The 23,374-nt window shown below is 45.1% G+C and overlaps 1 protein-coding gene across 1 annotated transcript in view; it reads left to right on the top strand.

The window, feature by feature from the left end:
• The window catches only part of TMEM167B (transmembrane protein 167B), a 316,219-nt gene that overhangs the window by 232,230 nt on the left and 60,615 nt on the right, over positions 1-23,374 (top strand). The window contains exon 2 of the mRNA XM_044076479.1: positions 439-570. Coding sequence (XP_043932414.1) covers positions 439-570 — 132 coding nt within the window. The remainder of the gene's footprint in view (positions 1-438; positions 571-23,374) is intronic.

The following is a 23,374-nucleotide window of genomic DNA, read 5'->3' as shown; positions in this document are numbered from 1 at the left end:
CATGTTGTAGTTTCAGTTTAACTAGCGAAATCCAAAGTCTTGGGTCTTTTTTATGTTTTTGTTCATTTTCCCACTGAATCAGCCAGCATTTCTGAAGAAACTCCTGTAAGTGAAGTGAGCTCCATTATGTGCTTCATGAGTAGTACAGGTACCCACGTCCGATGTGTACTGCATGAGCTCTGATGCAGCTGAGTAAATAACAGATTCTTTAGTGTTGTGTAAACCTGACATACTTTGTGTGGGTAGCCATGCAGCAGAACATATTTGATATAGTGATGTCCTTGGACTTAGTTGTTAGCCTTCTTTACTTCAACTGGCCCCCACAGTGCTCCACTTGTCTGATAATGGCATAGATGACTGTCTTAATTTAACCCCCCAGCTAGGTAAAGGGGACCATTGTTAAAATATTCATTTTAAAATCTTTGTTTTTCTTTGCAGCATATTCATTCGATGGCCTGCTAGTGTTTGGCTTACTTTTTGTTTGTACGTGTGCATATTTCAAGAAGGTGCCACGTTTAAAGACTTGGCTTCTGTCTGAAAAGAAAGGCATTTGGGGAGTATTTTACAAAGGTAAGCTCCTATCCCTGACACTGGCAGTGCTGTATCCTTATCTTTGTAAAATGTTGTCAGCAGTAGCTTTAAAAGAAACTTGAATGCATTCAGATGAGAAAATAAAAGCTGTAGAATCCAGAAGAGTTTAGACTGCATGTAGCCGGCTGTTTAAAAAGCAGGTTAAGAAAGTGTATTAAGTGAAGGAAGGCTGTAAACATCCATTTGTGGGGTGTGTGTAATATGGAGAAACAGTAGCTTGTTTTACTGACTGAAAAGCAAGGTTGCAGGAGGGACTTGTGGGTAGTGAGGTTATGAACTACAAAAAGAACACCCCCAATAATCACTTAAGCAAAGTCCCATGAAGGGACATTTGTATCTCTACTCGTCACTCATTAGACCCATTATAGAGTACGATGCCCCTTTTGGAATGTAACTCAATAGACATCTGCAGCAGCCAGAAAGGCCACAGAAGTACCTCACAGAGGATTACTGGCCTCAAACAAATGCCCTACACTGACCACCTCAAAAAACTCCAGCTTTACTCCATAGCATATCGCCTATTCCAAGGTGATCTCTGCCTAACATATAAAGCTATGACAAACCCAGAGCTGTTGGACATGCTACACCTAAAGAAATCCCAATCCCTCCAAGCTACACGCTCTAGGGACCTAAACCTTGTCACCACAATAAACAGAACATGTTGGAGGGATAGATTCCTGTCCCAGAGACTTCCCATACTCTGGAACAGGCTACCCATCTTTGTCAAGCAAAGTTCTTCATTAGCACTCTTCAAGAAAAATCTTGATGAGTGGATAGGAACTAGGAAACACACCCTGGGGATCACTTCTGTGGCTCGACAGTGGCACAGGAAAATAACTTTCTTGGGTGGCGTAAGCTATGGAACCTTGCTGGCTAGGCTTACGTAGGCCCTTGGGCCGATAGCCTAGTACCTACCTATGAAGCAGTAAAGGCCTACTAGTCATCTCAGTTCATTATTTTGTGTTGTCACTTTACCCTTGCATGATCCTTAAGCTGACAGGCAGCCTGTTTCTTTTCTGCTCGCTAACTTAGCTGTACTTTTTATGCCTTTCACCCTTCAGTATATTTGCTGATGTTCTTCGTTTCACTGTTGCAGTCATCACATTTTGGTTATCCCTGCCAGGATAGCCCTTGGCCAGCCCAAATACCAGAGACTTAGTATTTCTGCGTTGGTTGCTGTCGCTTGAGGACTGACGTCAGGTTGTCAGTGGTATAAAGTAAGGCAGTCAATGCCATTACATCAGTCTTTCTTGCCATGGAGCCCAAAGCAGAAGCAGTTTGCACGAGTGCCGGTCAGCCACTACCTGAGTTTTTGTTTCCAAACTGAAGTTGAAGTCTTCTACACCATTGAGGATCCTTTTTTCTTGCACTAACCGATGTCAGAAAAAGTTAATAATTGTCCCGCCTGTGGAAAGCAAATACCACACTGAGACTTCCACCTTTACTGTGTCACTTAGTTCCCCGTTGTCGCTTCTGTGCTTTAATGCCAGAAATATCCGTCTTTGGGCCCTTATTGTAGCCAGATATTTTAATTTACAGTCCTCGAATTCCGATGTGGCATCGGTAAGCCATCCAACAGCAGATCTTATGAAAAAACGTAAAGATAAAGACAGAGACAGACCGCACAGGTCCAAACCATCCAACGATACTTCCTTTAAGCTAGTGGTCGGTCCTCCGGTACTCAGTGAGGAGCTTTCGCAGCCGCTTCAGTTGATTCACAGGCTGCTACCGAGACCCTTTCGGAGTCTGGTATGCTGCAAAACTCTTCTTCGTCTAAGGATCCTGCGGTTGTGTCTACCTTGGATGGGTCTGGAGCTGCTGAGCAGACACCAGCTTCCGAGGATGTCCTTTGCACCTCTGAATCTCGACACAAGTCGATGTCTTCTTTTGCGACTACCGTTCTTTTGAAAACAACAGAGTTCCTTAGGCCCAGGGTTCGAACCACACCCAAGAAACAGACTACCCACTCTCAGGTGCCTGCTACCTTGCCTCGCTCTCAAATGCTTAAAATGGCAGAAGACCTTATCATGCTGATCAGGGGAATTCAAGCTACCCCTTCAAAAAGGAAAAGAGATCTGTCCCCAGTAGTTCTGTCTGAACAAGAGTCAGATTAATCTGATGCATCTGACTATGAAGACATGCAGCCCCTTTCCACTTATGAGGATTCTGATGCAGAGGAATCCATTCCTTCAGCCTCTTCCCCCAGAGGTTTTTCCTTTGGGGAAACCCTGCCTCTCCCCCCAGAAGTTTTTCCTTTGGGGAAACCCTGCATACTTTAAGGGAGCATTTCCAATGGGAGAGTCAGGACTACCCCTCAGTCTAAAAAGAGACTCGGGGAATTCCTAGATCTTCTGCAACACAGACCCTTGGCCATCCCCACAGTCTTGGATGTGGTGGATGATGTTTTCCTTGACTCCAGCTTGACTCCTGACGCCCTACCTCCTGCTCCCAGAAAACCAGACAGGTACTACAGAGTCCCTGACTCACACAAATATCTTTTTTAAACTCCAACAGCTGACCCTGAGGTCATTTCTGAAGGGGCAAAAGGGATTAAAGCAACCTCTGCTAAGAATCCCACCCCCTCAGATGGATTCTCGAGCATTGGACAGATGGGGTAAAAAAGTATACACCTCAGCTACTCTTGCTATCAGGGCACTAAATTGGCAGTTCCATATGCTTAAATATCAGCAACATACCTTGGAACTCCTTAAACAAAAAATGTCCTCCTTTTCTGCTTGGGCAGAATCTAAAGATTTACAAGACTTAATGCATTCTGCAAGTCAAGTAACTAAACACACCTTGCACTGTGGTTTTGATGCCCTAGAAGCTTCTTGCAGGGCAGCAGTCACTGGATCTGTCATTAGAAGACATGCATGGCTTAAGGAACAACCCTTGCCAGACCATGTCAAATCTAAATTGTTGGATGCATCCTTGCACAAAGGTAACTTATTTGGCACTAAGGCAGAAGAGGTCTTAAAAAAGGATGGAAGAAAAAGCAAAATCTATGCAAACAGTTAAAGATTTCTTACATGTCCAGTCCCCTAGGTTCAGCAGGTATTTTCCCTCCAAGCACTGGTCCTTTCCTGCTCTGAGTAAACAGGCCCAGCCTAGGGCCTGTGGGAACAGACCCCCGCCAGACAGCAGCCCCAGGGAATGCAGAGATTTTAAACAGTGGACTACCTCCACCTCAAAACCAGGGAGATGTTCATCGTGCATACAGCTGCAGTCATAACAGATGGGTTCTCCTGCCGTCAGGCGGGTCCTTGGTTGGCCGAATTCCAAAGTCTAGGTCCGGCGTCAGTTGTCATCGCTTCTTCCCTGACGTCAGTGCGACAGGGGTATAAAAGAACCAGCCAACGCCATTTTCTTCAGTCTTTCTTGCCGCGCGGTGCCCGAAGCAGAAGCAGTTTGCAAGTGCCGGTCGGCCAGCTCCTGAAATTACAAAAATTTTGCAACCGAAGTCTTCTTGAAAGCTAAGTACCCCGTTGGGGAAACTTTTCTTGCCTCAGACCGATGTCAGACAAAGTTAATAATTGTATTTCATGTGGGAAGCAAATACTGTATAAGGATTTTCATTCCCTCTGCATTCCTTGCTTAGGCCCAGACCACGACGTCTCGGTATGTCGTTTTTGTGCTACATTCAACAAACGCACCATTAAGCGTCGGGCGGAGTTCGCCCAGCACTATTTTGGCAAAAAATGTAACTATATTATGTCGTCGGATACTCCGACTCCAGTTTTGTCTAAAAAACGCAAAGATAAGGACCGACACACGAGGTCCGCGGCCTCTACCGACACCACGCCAAAGCCGACTACAGGTGGTCCGGTTCTCAGTGAGGCACCTACACAGCCCCTGCCTACCGACACTTCATTGGCGGTGTCTTCTGTGCCCGAGGTCGCAGGCTCCTCGGCCCACACCCCGACTACAGATACTGAAGCCACTCTTGGTGGTGAATCTCAAAATGTAGACAGGTCTGCCTCCTCTCAAGGTGTCTTCAGACCTTCCTCTTCCTTTTCCATCAAGGCCTTCACTAAGTCTAAAGCAGCCATGCATTCTAAGAGACAAGCTAAACAGGGCCCTTCTCCTGCCCCCATGCCTAAAAAACAGATGCTTAAAATGGCTGAGGATTTAATTACTCTTATCAGGGGTTCTCAAAACTCCCCCCCAGACAAAAGGCCCAGAGTGGAGGAAGAATCTCCCTCCTCTGACCAGGCCTCCATTATTTCAGAGCACTCTGATGAACAAGAACATTCTTACTCCCCTTTTGAAGATTCTGATGCAGAGGAGTCCATTCCTCTGTCTCCAGAGGATTACTCATTTGGGGAAACCTTGCATACCTTAAGGGAACACTTCCACTGGGAAGGCCAAGAGTACTCAGATTCCAAGAAAAGGCTTAGGGATTTTCTCTTGCTACCTCAGCACAGGCCTCTGGCTATACCTCCTGTCTTAGACATACTAGATGATGTGTATTCGGAGGCCTGCCTTAACCCGGATTCCTTACCTCCAGCCCCAGTCAAGCCGGACAGATACTACCGGGTTCCTGACTCACACCAATTTTTATACAAAAGCCATGCGGCTGACCCAGAAACTATTTCACAGGGCCCCAAGGGAATTAAGGCCTCCACTGCTAAAAATCCATTACCTTCCGAGAGAGATTCCAGATCCTTAGAAAGGTGGGGAAAAAAAGGTATACACCTCGGCCACCTTAACCATGAGGGCATTAAACTGCCAGTTCCATATGCTAAAGTACCAGCAGTTTCTGTTATCACAGTTGAGAAGTAAAATGTCACAACCTGAACAACCAGACTTGAAGGAGTTGCAGGATTTGATGCATAGTGCAGAACAAGTGGGTAAACATACCTTGCAATGTGGTTTTGATGCTCTAGAGGCCTCATGTAGAGCTGCTGTTACAGGATCAGTCATACGTAGACATGCCTGGCTCAAGGAGCAAACCTTGCCAGATCATGTCAAAGCTAAATTACTAGATGCCCCTCTGCAAAAGGATGTATTATTTGGTGTTAAAGCTGAGGAGGTATTAAAGAAAATGGAGGAAAAGGCTAAATCAATGCAAACAGTGAAACATTTTCTACAGGTACAACCTCCACGTTTCAGTAGAAATTGGCCTTCCAAAAATTGGTCCTTTCCAGCCACAGACATACCCCAAAGAGGTAGATACAGGCGCCCGAGGGGCAGAGGGCAATCTCAAGGATCGTTTAGAGGCAGACAATGGCAAGCTCCTACCCAAAGAGGTGGTGAGGATAGTTCGCAGCCATTCAGAAAGCAAACCCAATGACTTTCCCCTTTGCATGCCAAGCAAGACTCAAATGGCAGCACCCTTAGGCGGAAAACTGGCATTATTTTCAAAAAATTGGCATATTGTCACAAAAGACAAATGGATCCTGGATATTATAAACAGAGGCTACAGATTCCATTTTCACACCCTTCCAAAAATGAGAGGCATGCCAAACCTGCCACACAATCAAAGGGCAGAGGCACAAAGACAAATTTCAGATCTCATGGACATGAAAGCTATTCAAGAGGTACCTACTCACGAACAAGGTCAAGGTTTTTATTCCAGACTATTCCTGGTACCAAGGAAGGGAAAAGATTGGAGACCTATTTTGGACCTATCCATCCTAAATACATTTTTACTCGTACCAAAATTCAAGATGCTCACATTACAGCAGCTTCTTCCCATGCTGGGAAAGGAGTCTTGGCTGGTAACATTGGACCTCAAGGAGGCATACCTGCATGTCCCAATCAGACAAAATTGCAGAAGATACCTCAGATTTCTTGCAGGTTCAACCCATTATCAATTCTCTGCATTGCCCTTTGGCTTATCTACTGTGCCCAGAGTATTCACAAAATGCCTGGCATCAGTAATCGCCTACTGCAGACTTCAAGGGATACAAATATACCCATATTTGGACGACTGCCTGATCCAAGCGGACAGCAAGCACATACTTCTGAAACATCTGGCTTTTGTAATAATGTTGTTGAATTCTCTGGGATACACAGTCAGCAAAAAGAAATCAAGGCTAATACCCCCTCAGAAAATAATTTTCCTGGGTGCCAACTTGGACACAAACACCCAGATGGCCTACCTCACGCCAGAGAGGCAGGGGCAACTAACTCAATACTTCAGAACACTAGCAAATTTCACCAGGCTGACTGCAAGGAAAATCCTGCAGGCTCTGGGATTCATGGCATCTTGCATCCTACTAATCCCATGTGCAAAGCTGCATATGAGGAAACTTCAATGGTACCTGAAAAACCTATGGTCTCAACACAGCCACAGTTTGGAAACAATAATACCACTAATTCCATGTCTTCAAAAAGAATTTCTGTGGTGGGCTCAAGCATGCCAAACAAACACAGGTCTCCCATTCTGCAAGCCTCAAGCAAATCAAGTCATCACAACAGACGCCTCGGACTACGCCTGGGGCGACATGACAGATCGGTGCATTCAGGGCAAATGGTCCCAAAAAGAAAAGCACCTTCACATCAATCAAAAGGAAATGCTAGCAGTAATAAATGCTATTATAGCTTTCAAAGACCTTCTGCATCCAGGTCAACTATTGATAAGGACAGACAACACCACAGTAATGTGGTACATAAACAAACAGGGAGGGACTCATTCATACCCCCTATGCAGGCTGGCCATGACACTTTGGAACATGGCTCTGGAATTACAAATCGAACTTCAAGCACAGTACCTGCCAGGCAAGGAAAACATGCTGGCAGACAACCTAAGCAGAAATATGACAGATCCACACAAATGGAAGTTGCATCCTCAAGTTTTTACAGAGATAATTCAAGCATGGGGAAGGCCAGACATAGATCTCTGCCTCCCACAAAAATCACCAATTGACAAAATTCTGCTCAAGGACTTTTCATCCAAAGGCCTGGAGAGTGGACGCTCTCTCTTTCAGTTGGACAACAATGACAGTTTATGCCTTTCCACCTCTTCCTCTGCTGCCCAAAGTTCTATTGAAACCAGAGCAGACAGACCAAAGATGATTCTCATTGCTCCAGACTGGCCAAGACAGCACTGGTACCCACTCCTGAGGAGCCTGATGCATTCCCCTCCATGGACCCTACCTCTAATGCCTCTTCTTCTGACTCAGCACAGCTTCAAAACTCTTCACAGTCAGCTGAAAACACTCAATCTGGCCGCATGGAAGATTCCTTAACATCACAACAGACCCTACTCTCCAAGGAGGTGCAGGATGTCATTTTGGAGGCCAGAAGGCCATCTACTAGAAAAGCTTACTCCATAAAATGGAAACGGTTTTGTGCCTGGAATGAGAAAAAGGGCCAGAATCCTGGAAAACTGAATTTACCTCAAATATTACAGTATCTAGCTGAGCTGCTAAGCAGTGGACTTTCATTCTCCTCCATCAAAATCCATGCCTCAGCCATTTCTGCAGAATACAACACTGATCCACCCTTATTCTCTCACCCCCTCTTAAGGCAGTTCCTCAGAGGGGCTAAGAATATAAAACCCCCAAGGAAACAACCAATACCGGCGTGGGACCTCAATTTCATTCTAGAAAAGCTGACCTTGCCTCCTTTTGAGCCAGCTGCCTCAACAGATTTGCAATATTTGTCCTGGAAAACAGCTTTCCTTCTGGCTATCACCTCAGCTCGTAGGGTATCGGAACTACAAGCCCTCATGGCTGTGCAGCCTTTTATCATCTTCCATCAGGACAGAGTTTCCTTACGAACCAACCCGTCCTTTATGCCAAAGGTGGTATCCAGGGTAGCTTTGAATCAGGCTGTACTCTTACCTACCTTTTACCCTAATCCTCAAAACAAAGGGGAGAGATTACTACATTCCTTGGACATCCACAGACAGCTGCGTTACTATTTGGACAGAACAAAGCCTTTCAGAAAATCAGAACAACTCTTTGTGTCCTATGCTATAGGAGCTCAAGGGAAGCCAATTTCCAAACAGACAATTTCAAAATGGATAGCCCACTGCATACGCTTTTGTTACTCTTTTCATGGTAAAACTGTACCTGCAGGCATCAGATCTCACTCCACAAGGGCCACAGCTACCTCTGCAGCTTTCCTCAGAGGAGTTCCTACCAAAGATATTTTGGAAGCAGCCACTTGGAGTTCTGTGCATACCTTCTCCAAGCACTACCACCTACTATTATACTCCAAAACTAGAGCAGGCTTTGCCACTGCAGTCTTGCAGGGCATCCTGGCTCCTCCTAGTTCCACCTAGTGCCTACCACCCCTTTCTTAGCTTTGGGATTCTACCCATCTGTTATGACTGCAGCTGTATGCACGATGAACATAGTACAGTTTTGTACCTACCATAAATGTAGATGTTCGAGTGCTAATACAGCTGCAGTCCAGGTTTCCCTCCCTCCTTCCCCTCTTTGGACAGGCCTTTTGGCTAACACCTCTTCATACAACCTGATTGGGGTTTTCTTTTATGGTGTATTTGCTTGCAACTACTGTATTTTGATTATATTGCATTGTTTTATTTCACAAATTTATGTATTGCCTTCCTTCTGGGGGCACCTGACATCTGGGGCAAGAAAAACTGAAGAAAATGGCGTCAGCTGGTTCTTTTATACCCCTGTCGCACTGACGTCAGGGAAGAAGCGACGACAACTGACGCCGGACCTAGACTTTGGAATTCGGCCGACCGAGGACCCGCTTGATGGCAGGAGAACCCATCTGTTATGACTGCAGCTGTATTAGCACTCAAACATCTACATTTATGGTAGGTACAAAACTGTACTTTCTAAGCCACCCCCTTATGGTAAGAACTCGCAATGACTCGCCTCCTCTCAACCCCCCACCCACCTTCACTTACCCCTAGGAGGGGAACTCTCCTTTCACTCAAGCACCTGGACCACCATTACCAAGGACGAATGGGTTCTGAACATTGTGTCTCAGCAATACAAATTCTCCTTCCACACAAGCACCTGGACCACCACTACCAAGGACGAATGGGTTCTGAACATTGTGTCTCAGCAATACAAATTCTCCTTCCACACCCTTCCAACCCCAAAAGGGTTCCCAGATCTACCGCCAGGTCAGTGGGCAGAGGCTCAAAAGCAAATCCATTCCCTGCTCACTTTGAGGGCAGTAGAGCACATTCCTGCAGAACAGATAGGCCAAGGCTACTACTCCAAACTTTTTCTGGTGCCCAGAAAAGAGGGCACCTGGTGCCCCATCCTCAATCTATCCATTTTAAACACCTTCCTGGTGATCCCAAAATTCAAAATGCTCACCCTCCAGCAGCTGCTACCCATGATCTCCAGGGATGCTTGGCTAGCTACCCTGGCTCTAAAAGAGGCCTACCTCTACATTCCCATCAGGGAATCATGCAGAAAATATCTCCGCTTCAGGGCAGGATCTGAACACTTTCAGTTCTCTGCGCTTATCTACTGCTCCTAGAGGTTTCACAAAATGCCTGGCTCCGGACATTGCCTTTTGGAGACAAAGAAATATTCAAATTTACCCCTACTTAGATGACTGCCTTATTCAGGCAGACAGCCAGGAAAAGCTGCTCAAACACCTGGCCTTTGTAAAGAGTCTGCTAACCTCCCTGTGGTGCACAATCCATGATATGGCATACCTTACACCAGAGAAACAAATTTTCCTGTCGGCCTACTTCTGTCAACTGGCCACCAGGCCCCAGCTTTCTGCAAGGAAAGTCCTGCAGGCCCTGGGGTTCATGGCCTCTTACATACTGATGCTCCTCATTCCATATGCCAGACTGCATATGAGGAAACTTCAATGGTACTAAAGAGCCTTTGAAGACCTGGAAACTCTTCTACCTATAATTCCTTGCCTCAGAAAGGAATTCCTTTGGTGGGCAACAGCATGCTCCCACAACAAAGGACTGCCCTTCTTCTCACACCCCACCACCCAGACCCTCACCACAGACAAATCGGACTATGCTTGGGGTGCACACCTGGATGGCAGGTGCATACAGGGCCAATGGACCCCTCATCAAATCCCCCCTGCACATCAGTCAAAAAGAGATGATGGCTTTGCAGCACGCCTTGATAGCTTTCAAACCCCTTCGTTCTCCAGGGGTTCTCCTGATCAAAACAAACAACACCACTGTGATGTGGTACATCAACAAGCAGGAAGGGACTCCCTCCTACCATCTATACAGACTGGCCATGACCTTTTGGCTCATAGCCTCTTCCATGCAATTACACCTGTTAGCACAATACCTGTCAGGCTTTCTCCACTCCCTGGCAGACCAGTTAAGAAGAAACCTTTTGGACCCACATGAGTGGCAGCTCAACACAAGTACCTTCTTCCTAATAACTCAGAAATGGGGAACCCCAAAGGTCGAACTCTTTGCCTCCCACATCAACCATCAGCTCAGCAAATTCTGCACCAGGGAGCATCACTGCATGGCTTGGAAAGTGGATGCCCTGTCCTTCCCCTGGGTAAACCTCTCTGTCTATGCCTTTCCTCCCTTACCTCTCATCCCCAGGCTACTGCTCAAAATGTAGGAGGAAAAAATAGGGACCATTCTTATAGCTCCAGACTGGCCCCGACAGCACTGGTACCCCTTGCTGCGCAGCCTGTCCCTGCTGCCTCCATGGCATCTTCCTCAGATTCCAAACCACCTAACCCAGAAGGAAGGGGAATTCATGCATCCCCAATTGCAGACACTCAGTTTGACACCTTGGCTTATTCCCTAAACCCGAGCCAATCTGCCATCCTCAGTAAACAGGTTCTGGATGTTCTCCATAAGGCCAAATGCCCTAGCACCAGAAAGTCTTATACAGATAAATGGAAAAGGTTCTGCACCTGGATCCAGGCCAAGGGGGCCAATACGTCACAGCCCTCCCTCCCTCTCATCCTGGATTATTTAGCTTACCTACTACACAGTGGCCTCTCTTTCTCCTCTATAAAAATTTCATGCCGCTGCTATTTCTGCTCATTTTCCCACTGAGCAGCCCCTTTTCTCACACCCTTTGATCAAACAGTTCCTCAGAGGGGTTAGCCACTTGAGGCCCCCCAGAAAGGCACCCGCTTGGGACCTTAACGTTGTCTTGGAAAAGATCACCCTGCCTCCTTTCGAACCAGCTTCTTCTGCAGAGCTAAAATTTCTCTCCTGGAAGACCGCCTTCCTTCTGGCCATCACTTCAGCCAGAAGGGTCTCTGAGCTGCAAGCACTCATGGCTGTGGGAACCCTTCATCATCTTCCATGCAGACCGGGTATCCCTCAGAACTAACCCATCCTTCGTGCCTAAGGTGGTGTCCATTGTGGCTGTCAACCAATCCATTCATTTGCCCACCTTCTTTCCTAATCCCCAGAACAAGGGGGAAAGGATTCTTCACTCTCTAGATGTGCACAGACAGATCAGATACTATCTGGACAGGACTAAACCCTTCAGAAAGTCTGATCAATTGCTGGTTAGCTTTGCTACAGGGGCAGAAGGCAAAGCCATCTCCAAGCCAACCATTTCCAAATGGATAGCACACTGCATCCATTTCTGCTACAGAAAGCATGGTAAGCCTCCCCCGAAGGGGTCAGGACACGCTCCATCAGAGCAGCCTCCACCTCTGCAGCTTTCCTCAGAGGAGTCCCCCAGTTTCAGCCTGGAGGCTGCCACCTGGACATCTGTTCACACTTTTACCAAGCATTACCACCTACCTCTCTTCTCCAAATCCAGGGCAGGGTTTGCCTCTGCAGTCTTGCTGGGCATCCTAGCCAGCCCCTAGTTTCCTTGACAGCCTCCCCCCTTTTCCTCAGCTTTGGGAATCTACCTAAATGTGATGACTGCAACAGTGAAACACGATGAACATAGTACAGTTGTGTACACTTACCATAAATGTAGATGTTCGAGTGTCTTCACTGTTGCATTCCTAGATGTTCATCGTGCATTACAGCTGCAGTAATTACATATGGGTTTTCAGCCGGCAGGCGGTCCCTCGGTCGGCCGAATTCCAAAGTCTTGGTCGGCCGGTTGTTGTCGCGTTCTTCTGACGCCAGGAAGGCTAGAGTATAAAAGACACAGCCGACGCCATCTTCTCCAGTCTTTTTGCCGAGAAGCAGTTCGCAAGTGCCGGCCGCCAGCTCCCCTGAATTAAAAAATTTGGAACCGAAGTCTTCATTAAAGCTAAGTACCCGTTGGAATCTTTTCTTGCCTCAGACCGATGTCAGAAAAAGTTAATAATTGTATTTCTTGTGGGAAGCAAATACCGCATAAGGATTTCCATTCCCTTTGCATACCTTGTTTGGGCCCAGACCACGGCGTCTCGGGCTGCCGCTCAATAAACGCACTATCAAGCGTCGGGCGGAGTTCGCCCAACACTATTTTGGCAAAGCGTTTAATTATAAAATGTCGGATACTCCAACTACCGCTATGTCCAGAAAAGAAAGGACCGTCAGTCGAGAACTGCGGTCTCCACCCCACCGCCACCGAAACAAGCTCCACGTCGGTTCTCAGTGAGACGCCTTTGCAGTCCCTGACTACCGACGACACTCCTCGGCGGGTCTTCTGTACCTGAGACCGCTGGTTCTTGGTCCTTTCCCAAACTACAACAAGCCCCTGCTCATGTCGAACCCACCAATGTGGATAGATCTACATCCACCCATGGTGTATTTAGGCCTTCATCTTCATTCTCCATCAAGGCCTTTACAAAAGCCAAATCAGCCAAGCAACTTTCTAGGCCACCTCACAAGGCCCAAGACCTGGGCCCGCCTAAGAAGCACATGCTTAAAATGGCTGAAGACCTGATCACTCTTATCAGAGGCTCACAGGCCCCTCCGGACAAGAGACCCAGAGTAGAGGAGGATTCTCCTCCTTCTGACCAAGAATCCATTTTATCAGAACATTCTGATGCTGAAGAACAATCTTATTCACCCTTTGAGGATTCGGATGCAGAGCAGTCTATTCCTTCTGTATCCCCTGAGGATTTTTCCTTTGAAACTTTACACTCCTTGAGAGAGCACTTCCATTGGGAAGGCCAAGACTTTCAGACTCCAAGAAAAGGCTTAGGGAATTCCTCTGGTTACCTCAGCATAGACCTCTGGCTATTCCTCCTGTTTTGGAGGTTTTGGATGATGTATACCGGAGGCCTGTCTTAATCCTGATTCTCTGCCTCCTACACCAGTTAAGCCGGATAGGTATTACAGAGTTCCTAATTCTCATCAGTTCCTCTATAAAGGCCATAATGCAGACCCTGAAACTATTTCTCAAGGCCCTAAAGGAATTAAGGGAATCTAGATCTCTAGAAAGGTGGGGTAAGAAGGTTTACACCTCGGCCACCCTTGCCATGAGGGCCTTAAACTGCCAGTTTCATATGATTAAATATCAGCAATTTCTGTTATCACAATTAAAACCAAAATGTCACAGCCTGAACAACCAGATTTAAAAGAGTTGCAGGATATGATGCATAGTGCTGAACAAGTGGGCAAGCACACCTTACAATGTGGTTGTGATGCACTAGAGGCCCCCAGCAGATCGGGCCACTGGAGCAGTCATTCGCAGACATGCATGGCTAAGGAACAAAATCTTCCAGACCAGGTGAAAGCAAAATTCTGGATGCACCGTTACATAAGGATGTTCTTTTGGTGGTAATGCTGAGGATATTTTACGAAATGGAAGAAAAGGCAAAATCTATGCAAACTGTCAAAGCTTTCTTACAGGTTCAGCCACCAAGGTTCAGCAGGAATTGGAAAACTGGTCCTTTCCAACCACTGACAAAGCCCAAAGAGAGGACAACCCCAAGGGTCCTACAGAGGCAGACAATGGCAATCACCAACACCAAGAAGTGGTGACGACAGTGCACAGCAGTACAGAAAGCAGACTCAATGACTCCCTCATTTCCATGCCAAGCAGAATTCAACTGGGAGGAAAACTGGCACTATTTGCAAACAATTGGCATATTGTCACAACAGACAAATGGATTCTGGACATAATAAACAGAGGCTACAAATTTCATTTCACCCTCTTCCAAAATGAGAGGCATGCCAAACCTACCACAAAATCAAAGGGTAGAGGCACAACTACAAATCTTAAGCTCCTAAACATGAGGGCTATACAAAAGGTACCCAACAAGCACAAGGTTTTTATTCAAGGCTTTTTCTGGTGCCAAGAAAAGGAAGCGACTGGAGACCCATTCTGGACTTATCCATTCTCAACACATTTCTTCTAGTACCAAAATTCAAGATGCTCACATTACAGCAACTCCTTCCCATGCTGGGCAAGGGGTTTTGGCTGGTAACATTGGACCTCAAGGAGGCATACCTGCATGTCCCAATCAGACAAAGTTGCAGAAGATACCTCAGATTTCTTGCAGGTTCAAACCACTACCAATTCTCTGCATTGCCCTTTGGCTTATCTAGAGTATTCACCAAGTGCCTGGCATCAGTGATTGCATACTGCAGACTTCAAGGGATACAAATTTACCCTTATCTGGACGACTGCCTGATCCAAGCGGACAGCAAAAACATCTGGCATATGTGACACGCTTACTGCTTTCTCTGGGATACACCATCAACAAGGAGAAATCAAAGCTAACACCTCTCAGAAAATAACCTTCCTGGGTGCCAACTTGGACACAAACACCCAGATGGCTTACCTAACAACAGAAAAACAAGGGCAACTATCTCATTACTTCAAAATGCTTGCAAAAGTACCAGGCTTACTGCAAGGAAAATCCTGCAGGCTCTGGGATTCATGGCATCTTGCATTCTTCTAATCCCATGTGCAAAGCTGCACATGAGGAAACTTCAATGGTACCTAAAAATCTATGGTTTCAACACAGTCACAGCTTAGAAGTGGAGATTCCCTGTCTTCAAAAGGAATTCATATGGTGGGCCCAAGCATGCCAAGTAAACAAAGGCCTCCCATTCTGCAAGCCTCAAGCTACACAAGTCATAACCACAGACGCCTCAGATTCATGAAGGACAGGTGCATTCAGGGCAGATGGCCCAAAACAGAAAAGCACCTTCACATCAATCAAAAAGAAATGCTGGCAGTAATAAATGCAATTTCAGCGTTCAGAGAATTCCTGCATCCAGGACAACTGCTCATAAGAACAGACAACACCACAGTAATGTGGTACATAAACAAACAAGGAGGGACTCATTCATACCCCTTGTGCAGACTAACCATGACTCTTTGGAATCTAGCTCTGGAAAGACAAATAGAACTTCAGGCTCAGTACCTGCCAGGAATGGAAAACACACTGGCAGACACTCTGAGCAGGCATAGACTATGACAGACCTCAGAATGGAAACTACATCCACACGTATTCATGCAGATTGTTCACATAGACCTATTTGCCTCCCACAAAATCATCAATTAAAAGTTTTGCTCAAGGACCTCCCACCCAAAGGCTTGGAAAGTGGCCTCTCATTCACATGGACAACTTGGTCAGTTTATGCATTCCCACCACCTCTGCTGCCCAAGGTGCTTTTGAAAGCAAGAACAGACAAGCCGAGGATGATACTGATTGCTCCAGATTGGCCGAGACAACATTGGTACCCACTAATGAGGTGCCTAACACACCGGCACTGGCCCTGCCTCTAACTCTTCTGCTGTGTAAGAACAATTTCAAAACCCTACACAGTCAGCTGAAAGCTCTCAGCCTAGCTGCATGGAAAATTCCTTAACTTCACATCAGACACTACTCTCCAAAGAAGTGCAGGATGTCATTTTGGAGGCTAGAAGACCATCTACAAGAAAAGCTTTGCTGTTGGAATGAAGAAGAGGACAGGATCCTAGAAAATTAAACCTGCCTCAGATTTTACAGTACCTAACTGAACTTTTGAGCAAGGGACTTTCTTTTCCTCAATCAAGATACATGCCTCAGCAATCTCTGCAGAATTCAATATGGATCCTCCTTTATTCTCACACCCACGACAGTTCCTCAGAGGGGCTAAGAACATAAGGCCTCCAAGGAAACAACCAGTGCCAGCTTGGGACCTTAACTATGTACTGGAAAAATTGACATTGCCTCCCTTTGAACCAGCTGCTTCAGCAGAATTACAATATTTGTCCTGGAAAACAGCTTTTCCTGGCCATCACTTCAGCTCGTTACAGGCCCTCATGGCGGTGCAGCCATTCCTCATATTCCATCAGGACAGGGTTTCCTTCCTTTATGCCTAAAGTAGTATCTAGGGTAGCCCTAAACCAGGCCATACACCTTCCTACCTTCTACTCTAATCCTCAAAACAAAGGGGAGGCTGCTTCATTCTTTAGATATCCATAGGCAGCTACGTTACTACTTGGACAGAACCAAACCATTCAGAAAATCAGATCAACTCCTAGTTTCCTATGCAACCTGTAACTAAACAGACCATTTCCAAGTGGATTGGTCACTGCATACTTCTGTTATTCCTATCATGGCTGGTATCAGATCACACTCCACTAGGGCCACAGCCACCTCTACAGCCTTCCTCAGAGGAGTGCCTACTAAAGATATCTTGGAGGCAGCCACTTGGAGTTCTGTACATACCTTCACAAAGCATTACCATCTGCCTTCTACTGCAGTTTTGCAGGGCATTCTAGCTCAACCCAGTTCCGCAGAGTACCCACCACCCCTTCATACATAGCTGGGATTCTACCCATATGTAATTACTGCGGCTGTAATGCCGATGAACATAGTACAGTTTTGTACCTACCATAAATGTAGATGTCCACCCTCCTTCCCCTCTTGGTAAGACCTTGGGGTTTGAATAACTATTCATACCTGCTGACTGGGTTATCCTACTATGTTTTATTTGCTTACTTTTGTGTATTACACTAATTTATGTATTGCCTTCCTTTTGGGGGCACCTGACATCTGGGGCAAGAAAAACTGAAGAAGATGGCGTCGGCTGTGTCTTTTATACTCTAGCCTTCCTGACGTCAGAAGAGTGGACCAAGACTTTTGAAAACCCATATGTAATTACTGCAGCTGTAATAGCCCTCGAACATCTACATTTATGGTAGGTACAAAACTGTACTTTTCCCTCCCTCCGTCCCTCTTTCTTCTTTTGTTACCTTTCTTCCTTGTTGTTCTCCTTTCCTTACAAGGGACATATTGGTATTTATTTTCCACTGGTGGGGTTCTTCCACCAGAACCTGGCCTCCTAGTTTGGGGGCCCCTGACAGATTAGGGCAAGAAAAACTGATGTAATTGCATCGCCTGCCTTATTTTATACCACTGACGACTTGACATCAGTCCTCAAGTGACAGCAAGTGACGCAGAAATACTAAGTCTCTGGTATTCGGGCTGGCCGAGGGCTACCCTGGCAGGCATAACCCAAATGTGATGACTGCGACAGTGAATACACTAAACATCTACATTTATGGTAAATGTACACAACTGTACTTTATGAATACTGTGACAGTGAATACACTGGAACATCTACATTTATGGTAAGTGTACACGACTGTACTTTTCCATTAGAATGATACTTTGTGCTTGTTTTGCATACTTTAAGCAGTAATCCACGACTGTGTGCTAGTAATGCAGGATTTACCCATGATTAGTGTGGTTTTATCATGAGGATGAAGCCTGAGTGATTAAACAAAGCCAACCATGGGTAAATCCTGCATTACCCATATATAATGACATTACTTAAGGGTACAATTCTTACCTTTTTAAACAATGTAATTGTATTTAAATGTCTGTAGTGCTCCTCTGCTGGCTTCTGGTAGCCTGGGGCACTTGGCTGATGCACTGTGCATGGCTTCTGGTAGCCTGGGGCCCGTGGCTGGTGCACTGTGCACGGCTTCTGGTAGCCTGGGGCACGTGGCTAATGCACTGTGCATGGCTTGGTAGCCTGAGGCACGTGGCTGATGCACTGTGCATGGCTTGGTAGCCGGAGGCACATGGCTGATGCACTGTGCATGGCTTGGTAGCCTGAGGCACGTGGCTGATGCACTGTGCATGGCTTGGTAGCCTGAGGCACGTGGCTGATGCACTGTGCATGGCTTGGTAGCCTGAGGCACGTGGCTGATGCACTGTGCATGGCTTGGTAGCCTGAGGCACGTGGCTGATGCACTGTGCATGGCTTCTGGTAGCCTGGGGCATGCGGCTGATGCACTGTACACGGCTTCTGCTAGCCTGGGGCATGCGGCTGATGCACTGTGCACAGTTTCTGGTAGCCTGGGGCATGCGACTGATGCACTGTGTATGGCTTCTGGTAGCCTGGGGCACGTGGCTGATGCACTGTGCACGCTTTGCATGTATACTGGAACAGCTTTAAAGAATGCTGCTGTTGTCTGTGCCTTGCTTTTTCTTTCTCTACAGGTAGAAACATATTGGCATACTTTCTCCATGTCCCCTAAGCAGATAATTCAAACGGCTTTTAAAATAATCTTAAATTAATAGTAATAGTCTGTTCCCTGGAGCAGGTTACAAGGATGGTGTTATGGTGCATATTCCAATAGAAAGACCTGCCATACAGAAACCGGACTTTTGTATTGGTATATGCTCGATTTACAGCAGGCAAGCTGAAGCTGGTTGGGCTGTCTAATCACTGCTTGTTTTTGAATGGTAATGGGCTTTTATTGTATAATTTTCCTTAGAAGCCATTTCTGGCTTCTTATGGGCCTTTGCTGTATAGTGTATTTTGTCCTAAAAATATCCCATTTCACACACTATCCAAAAGTCCATTGTGGCCAGTGGTGACTATATACTTCCACTGAGAAGTGATGTATGTAAACAGTAGTAGACGTCAGCCTTTGGTAACGGATAAAACCTGCTTAGTTATCAACATGTAGGGCAACACTCTGCATCTGCTTAGCCAGCAGCTTCCATTTTAATCTGCAGATGAATAACATTGTAACCATCTTGTGCACTCCTGAATTCCATCACTATTTGACTGTGTGACTTGTTCACATTATAACTCAGTGAGAGAAAAAACTTCCTCTTCAAGGCATCTGTCCTTTGTCTGTAAATTGTGTCCTTTTTTTCTGGTAGGAAAATGATTTTACCCAATCAGACTTGTTTATGGGGGTAATTGAATATTTCATTGATGGCCCCCATTAAATGAGTGCACAGATTTATTTATTAATGTATTCTGCCCTCTGCTTCTTGCTCTTTGTCTGAATTGCTTCCATCCTGTTAGCAGAGCCCACTGTACTACAGTTGGGAAAGGGCCATTTCTGGCTCTGGACCAGATTGTATTCCTGTTTTCTTATGATTCTGTAGTCTATACATCCGTTATCTCACTGATGCAGCTTTCTAATATTGTCAATTTTTTTAATTTCTCCATATCTAGGAGTTAATTTCTCCAAGTCTTTTGGGTTTTTAATACCATGATGGGAATGGACCCCATTCCTAAGTCAAAGTACGATTAAAGTTCATGAAATTAGTATTGTTTCGATCTTTGTTAGCCAGAAGTTTTCTTCGCAGCACCCACTGTGTGCCCACTAATGACTTCTGCAGTTCGTACGGGGTTATATGTATTGGTAACAAGTCTAAATACAATTGTCGATTATTTTTTTTATAAGACCCGTTGCTCCTACTACTGTTGGAACTGTCTTGGGTATCTTTCTTCCACATTGCTCTCGTTTCTGCCTGCAAATCCTGATATTTTATGAGTTTGTGTCTCTGTATGCAAGACACTGTAGTCACTGGGTGTGGCAATTTCAATGATCAGTTCTACTTTTGTCTTCTTTTCATGGACCACTGTATCTGGTTTTCTAGCATCTATCTTTTGAACTGCTGGTAATGGATCATCCCATGTGATGTAGACTTCATCATTTTCTATGATGCTTTGTGGCTCATATTTCCAGTGTTTTTCAACAACTTCAATACCATAATGCTTGCACAATCCCCAGTGCAAGTCTTGCCACATTATTATGCCTTTCAGTGTACAATCCTGCCATTAGTATGTGACAGCCAGCAACGATGTGTGCAGCTGTTTCCAATTCTGTTTTACCAAACCTACAGATGTCCGTTTCTCCCACATGTTCAATGGACTTTGTAAACGAATGTGTAGGTAGCCCACTGTCTTGGGCTGCCAATGTTAACTTTTCATCTATTAGTTTGAATTCACCTCTCCTTAACCATTCCTGCATTCAATTCTGATCAATATGAGGTTCTTCCAAAAATTTTCTATACTTGCAACTGTATTTATGCATTTTCCACATTTCTTGCCTTCTCTTCTGATCCTTCAACTTATATTCTTTCTTTTGTTTTTTGGCACATTCAGTTGCTACCTGATTTTTATGTACTTCTGGTTTGATTTCCATTCCTGCTTGACACCGATATGCTTTTTCTAAATTAAGCAGAGAAGTCTTCTTAGATTTATTCTCCTTGTTTCAAAACTTTCACTACATTTGGGTCATGTGAGGTCAGCAGATGTGTGTGCACTCCACGATTGCAGATCTATACATGTAATCAAGTTCAACAAGGCTCATCCCTCCTTCGGAATGGGGAATATGAAGTGCAGTGGAAAAGTATTTGACCCCTTCCTGACTTCTTATTCTTTTGCATGTTTGTCATACTTAAATGTTTCAGACCATCAAACAAATACAAATTTTAGACAAAGGTAACCCAAGTAAACACAAAATGCAGTTTTTAAGTGATGATTTTATTAAGGAAAAAAAATATCCAAACCTACATAGCCCTATGTGAAAAAGTAATTGCCCCTAAACCTAATAACTCGTTGTGCCACCCTTAGCAGCAACAACTGCAATCAAGCGTTTGCGATAACTGGCAATGAGTCTTTCATATCGCTGTTGAGGAATTTTGGCACACTTTTTGCAGAATTGTTTCAATTTAGCCATATTGGAGGGCTTCCGAGCGTGAACTGCATTTTTAAGGTCATGCCACAACATCTCAATTGGATTCAAGTCCGGACTTTGATTAGGCCACTCCAAAACCTTCATTTTGTTTTTTTAAGCCACTCAGAGGTGGACTTGCTGGTGTGTTTTGGATCCTTGTCCTGCTGCAGAACCCAAGTGTGCTTCAACTTGAGGTTATGAACTGATGGCCATTCTCCTTCAGGAAATTTTGGTGGAGAGCAGAATTCATGGTTCCATCAATCACAGCAAGTTGTCCAGATCGAGAAGCAGCAAAGCAGCCCCAGACCATCACACTACCCACCACCATGTTTGATTGTTGGCATGATGTTCTTTTTCTGAAATGATGTGTTACTTTTACACCAGATGTAACAGGACAGACACCTTCCAAAAAGTTCAACTTTTGTTTTGTCAGTCCACAGAATATTTTCCCAAAAGTCTTGGGGATCATCAGGATGTTTTTTGGCAAAAGTGAAACGATCCTTTATGTTCTTTTTGGTCAGCAGTGGTTTTCGCCTTGGAACTCTGCCATGTATGCCATTTTTGCCCAGTCTCTTTATTATGGTTGAGTCAAGAACACTGACCTTAACTGAGGCAAGTGAGGCCTGCAGTTCTGTAGATGTTGTTCTGGGTTCTTTTGTGACCTCTTGGATGAGTCGTTGCTGCACTCTTGGGGTATTTTTGTAGGCCGGCCACTCCTGAGAAGGTTCACCACTGTTCCATGTTTTCTCCATTTGTGGATAATGTTTCTCACCATGGTTTACTGGAGTCCCAAAGCTTTAGGAATGGCTTTCTAACCTTTTCCATACTGATAGATCTGAATTACTTTGTTTCTCATCTGTTCCAGAATTTCTTTAGATCGCGGCATGATGTATTCCTTTTTGGGATCTTTTGACCTACTTCATTTTGTCTGACAGGTACTATTTAAATGATCTCTTGATTCAACAGGTCTGGCAGTAATCAGGCCCTGGGTGTGGCTAGTGAACTTGAACTCAGCTTTTCCAAAAATGTGATTAACCACAGTTACTTCATAATTTAACAAGGGGGGGCTATTACTTTTTCACACAGGACCATGTAGGTTTGGATAGTTTTTTTTCATACGTCCGCAGTGGTGCAGCGGTAGCGTTGTTGCCTCACAGCAAGAGGTTTTCCCATTCGATTCTCGGCTTGGGTTGAGAGTGCCTTCTGTGTGGAGTCTGCATGTCCTCCCCATGGTCGAGTGGGCGTTCGAAAGACATGCGTTGAATGGGCATGCCTTCGTTGAAGGTTTGGCGTCGGGCTGGCAACTCGACACCATAAAAATCAACTTCCAATCATTAGCGGACCTGAGTTCTGCTGTGGCGACCCCTAACCGGGAAAAGCTGAAAGACAAACAACAACAATAAATAAAATCATTTAAAAACTGTGTTTACTTGGGTTATCTTTGTCTAATATTTAAATTTGTTTAATCTGAAACATTTAAGTGTGACAAACATATAAAGAAATAAGAAATCAGGAAGAGGGCAAATACTTTTTCATTGCACTGTATAATGTTGGTATGCACTGATTTTTTTTATAAATCTTTTGGTTAGCATGAAGCATCCTTCTTGTTTTCTTATCTAATCTATACAGCACGTTTTGGGCCAATCACTCCAAAACTGTAAGTTAAGACAGGAAGAGCAAATCAGTTTATAGTTTGGATTTTGTTCCTAGATGTCGACGCTGATTAAGTCTTCTAAAGTATTCCTTACTAAGTTTTATTCGCATCTGCTCATGTTTTATTGTTGATGTTTCATCAGTTCCCAAATATTTATACACTCCCTCTTGCTCAAGTTCTTTTATATCACATCCTTGTCCCAAACTGATGTTTTCTTGGTTCTGCAGTTTTCCTGCTTTAAAGGTTGCTTTTGCACATTTATCAAGACCAAATGACATTCTTGTATCATCTGAAAAAGGTTTGATAACTTGCAGTTGTGCATTTAGTTCCTCATCTGATGAGCTACACAGTTAAAAATCGACAGAGAAGATAAGTCTTTACACTTTGTTGTTTTCTAGGAACC

The sequence above is a fragment of the Protopterus annectens genome, chromosome 7.part0 (genome assembly GCF_019279795.1).
Source record: "Protopterus annectens isolate FY-2018-M chromosome 7.part0, PAN1.0, whole genome shotgun sequence".
In the NCBI taxonomy this organism is placed as follows: Eukaryota; Metazoa; Chordata; order Ceratodontiformes; family Protopteridae; genus Protopterus; species Protopterus annectens.
This window is presented reverse-complemented; position numbering and strand designations above follow the sequence as displayed.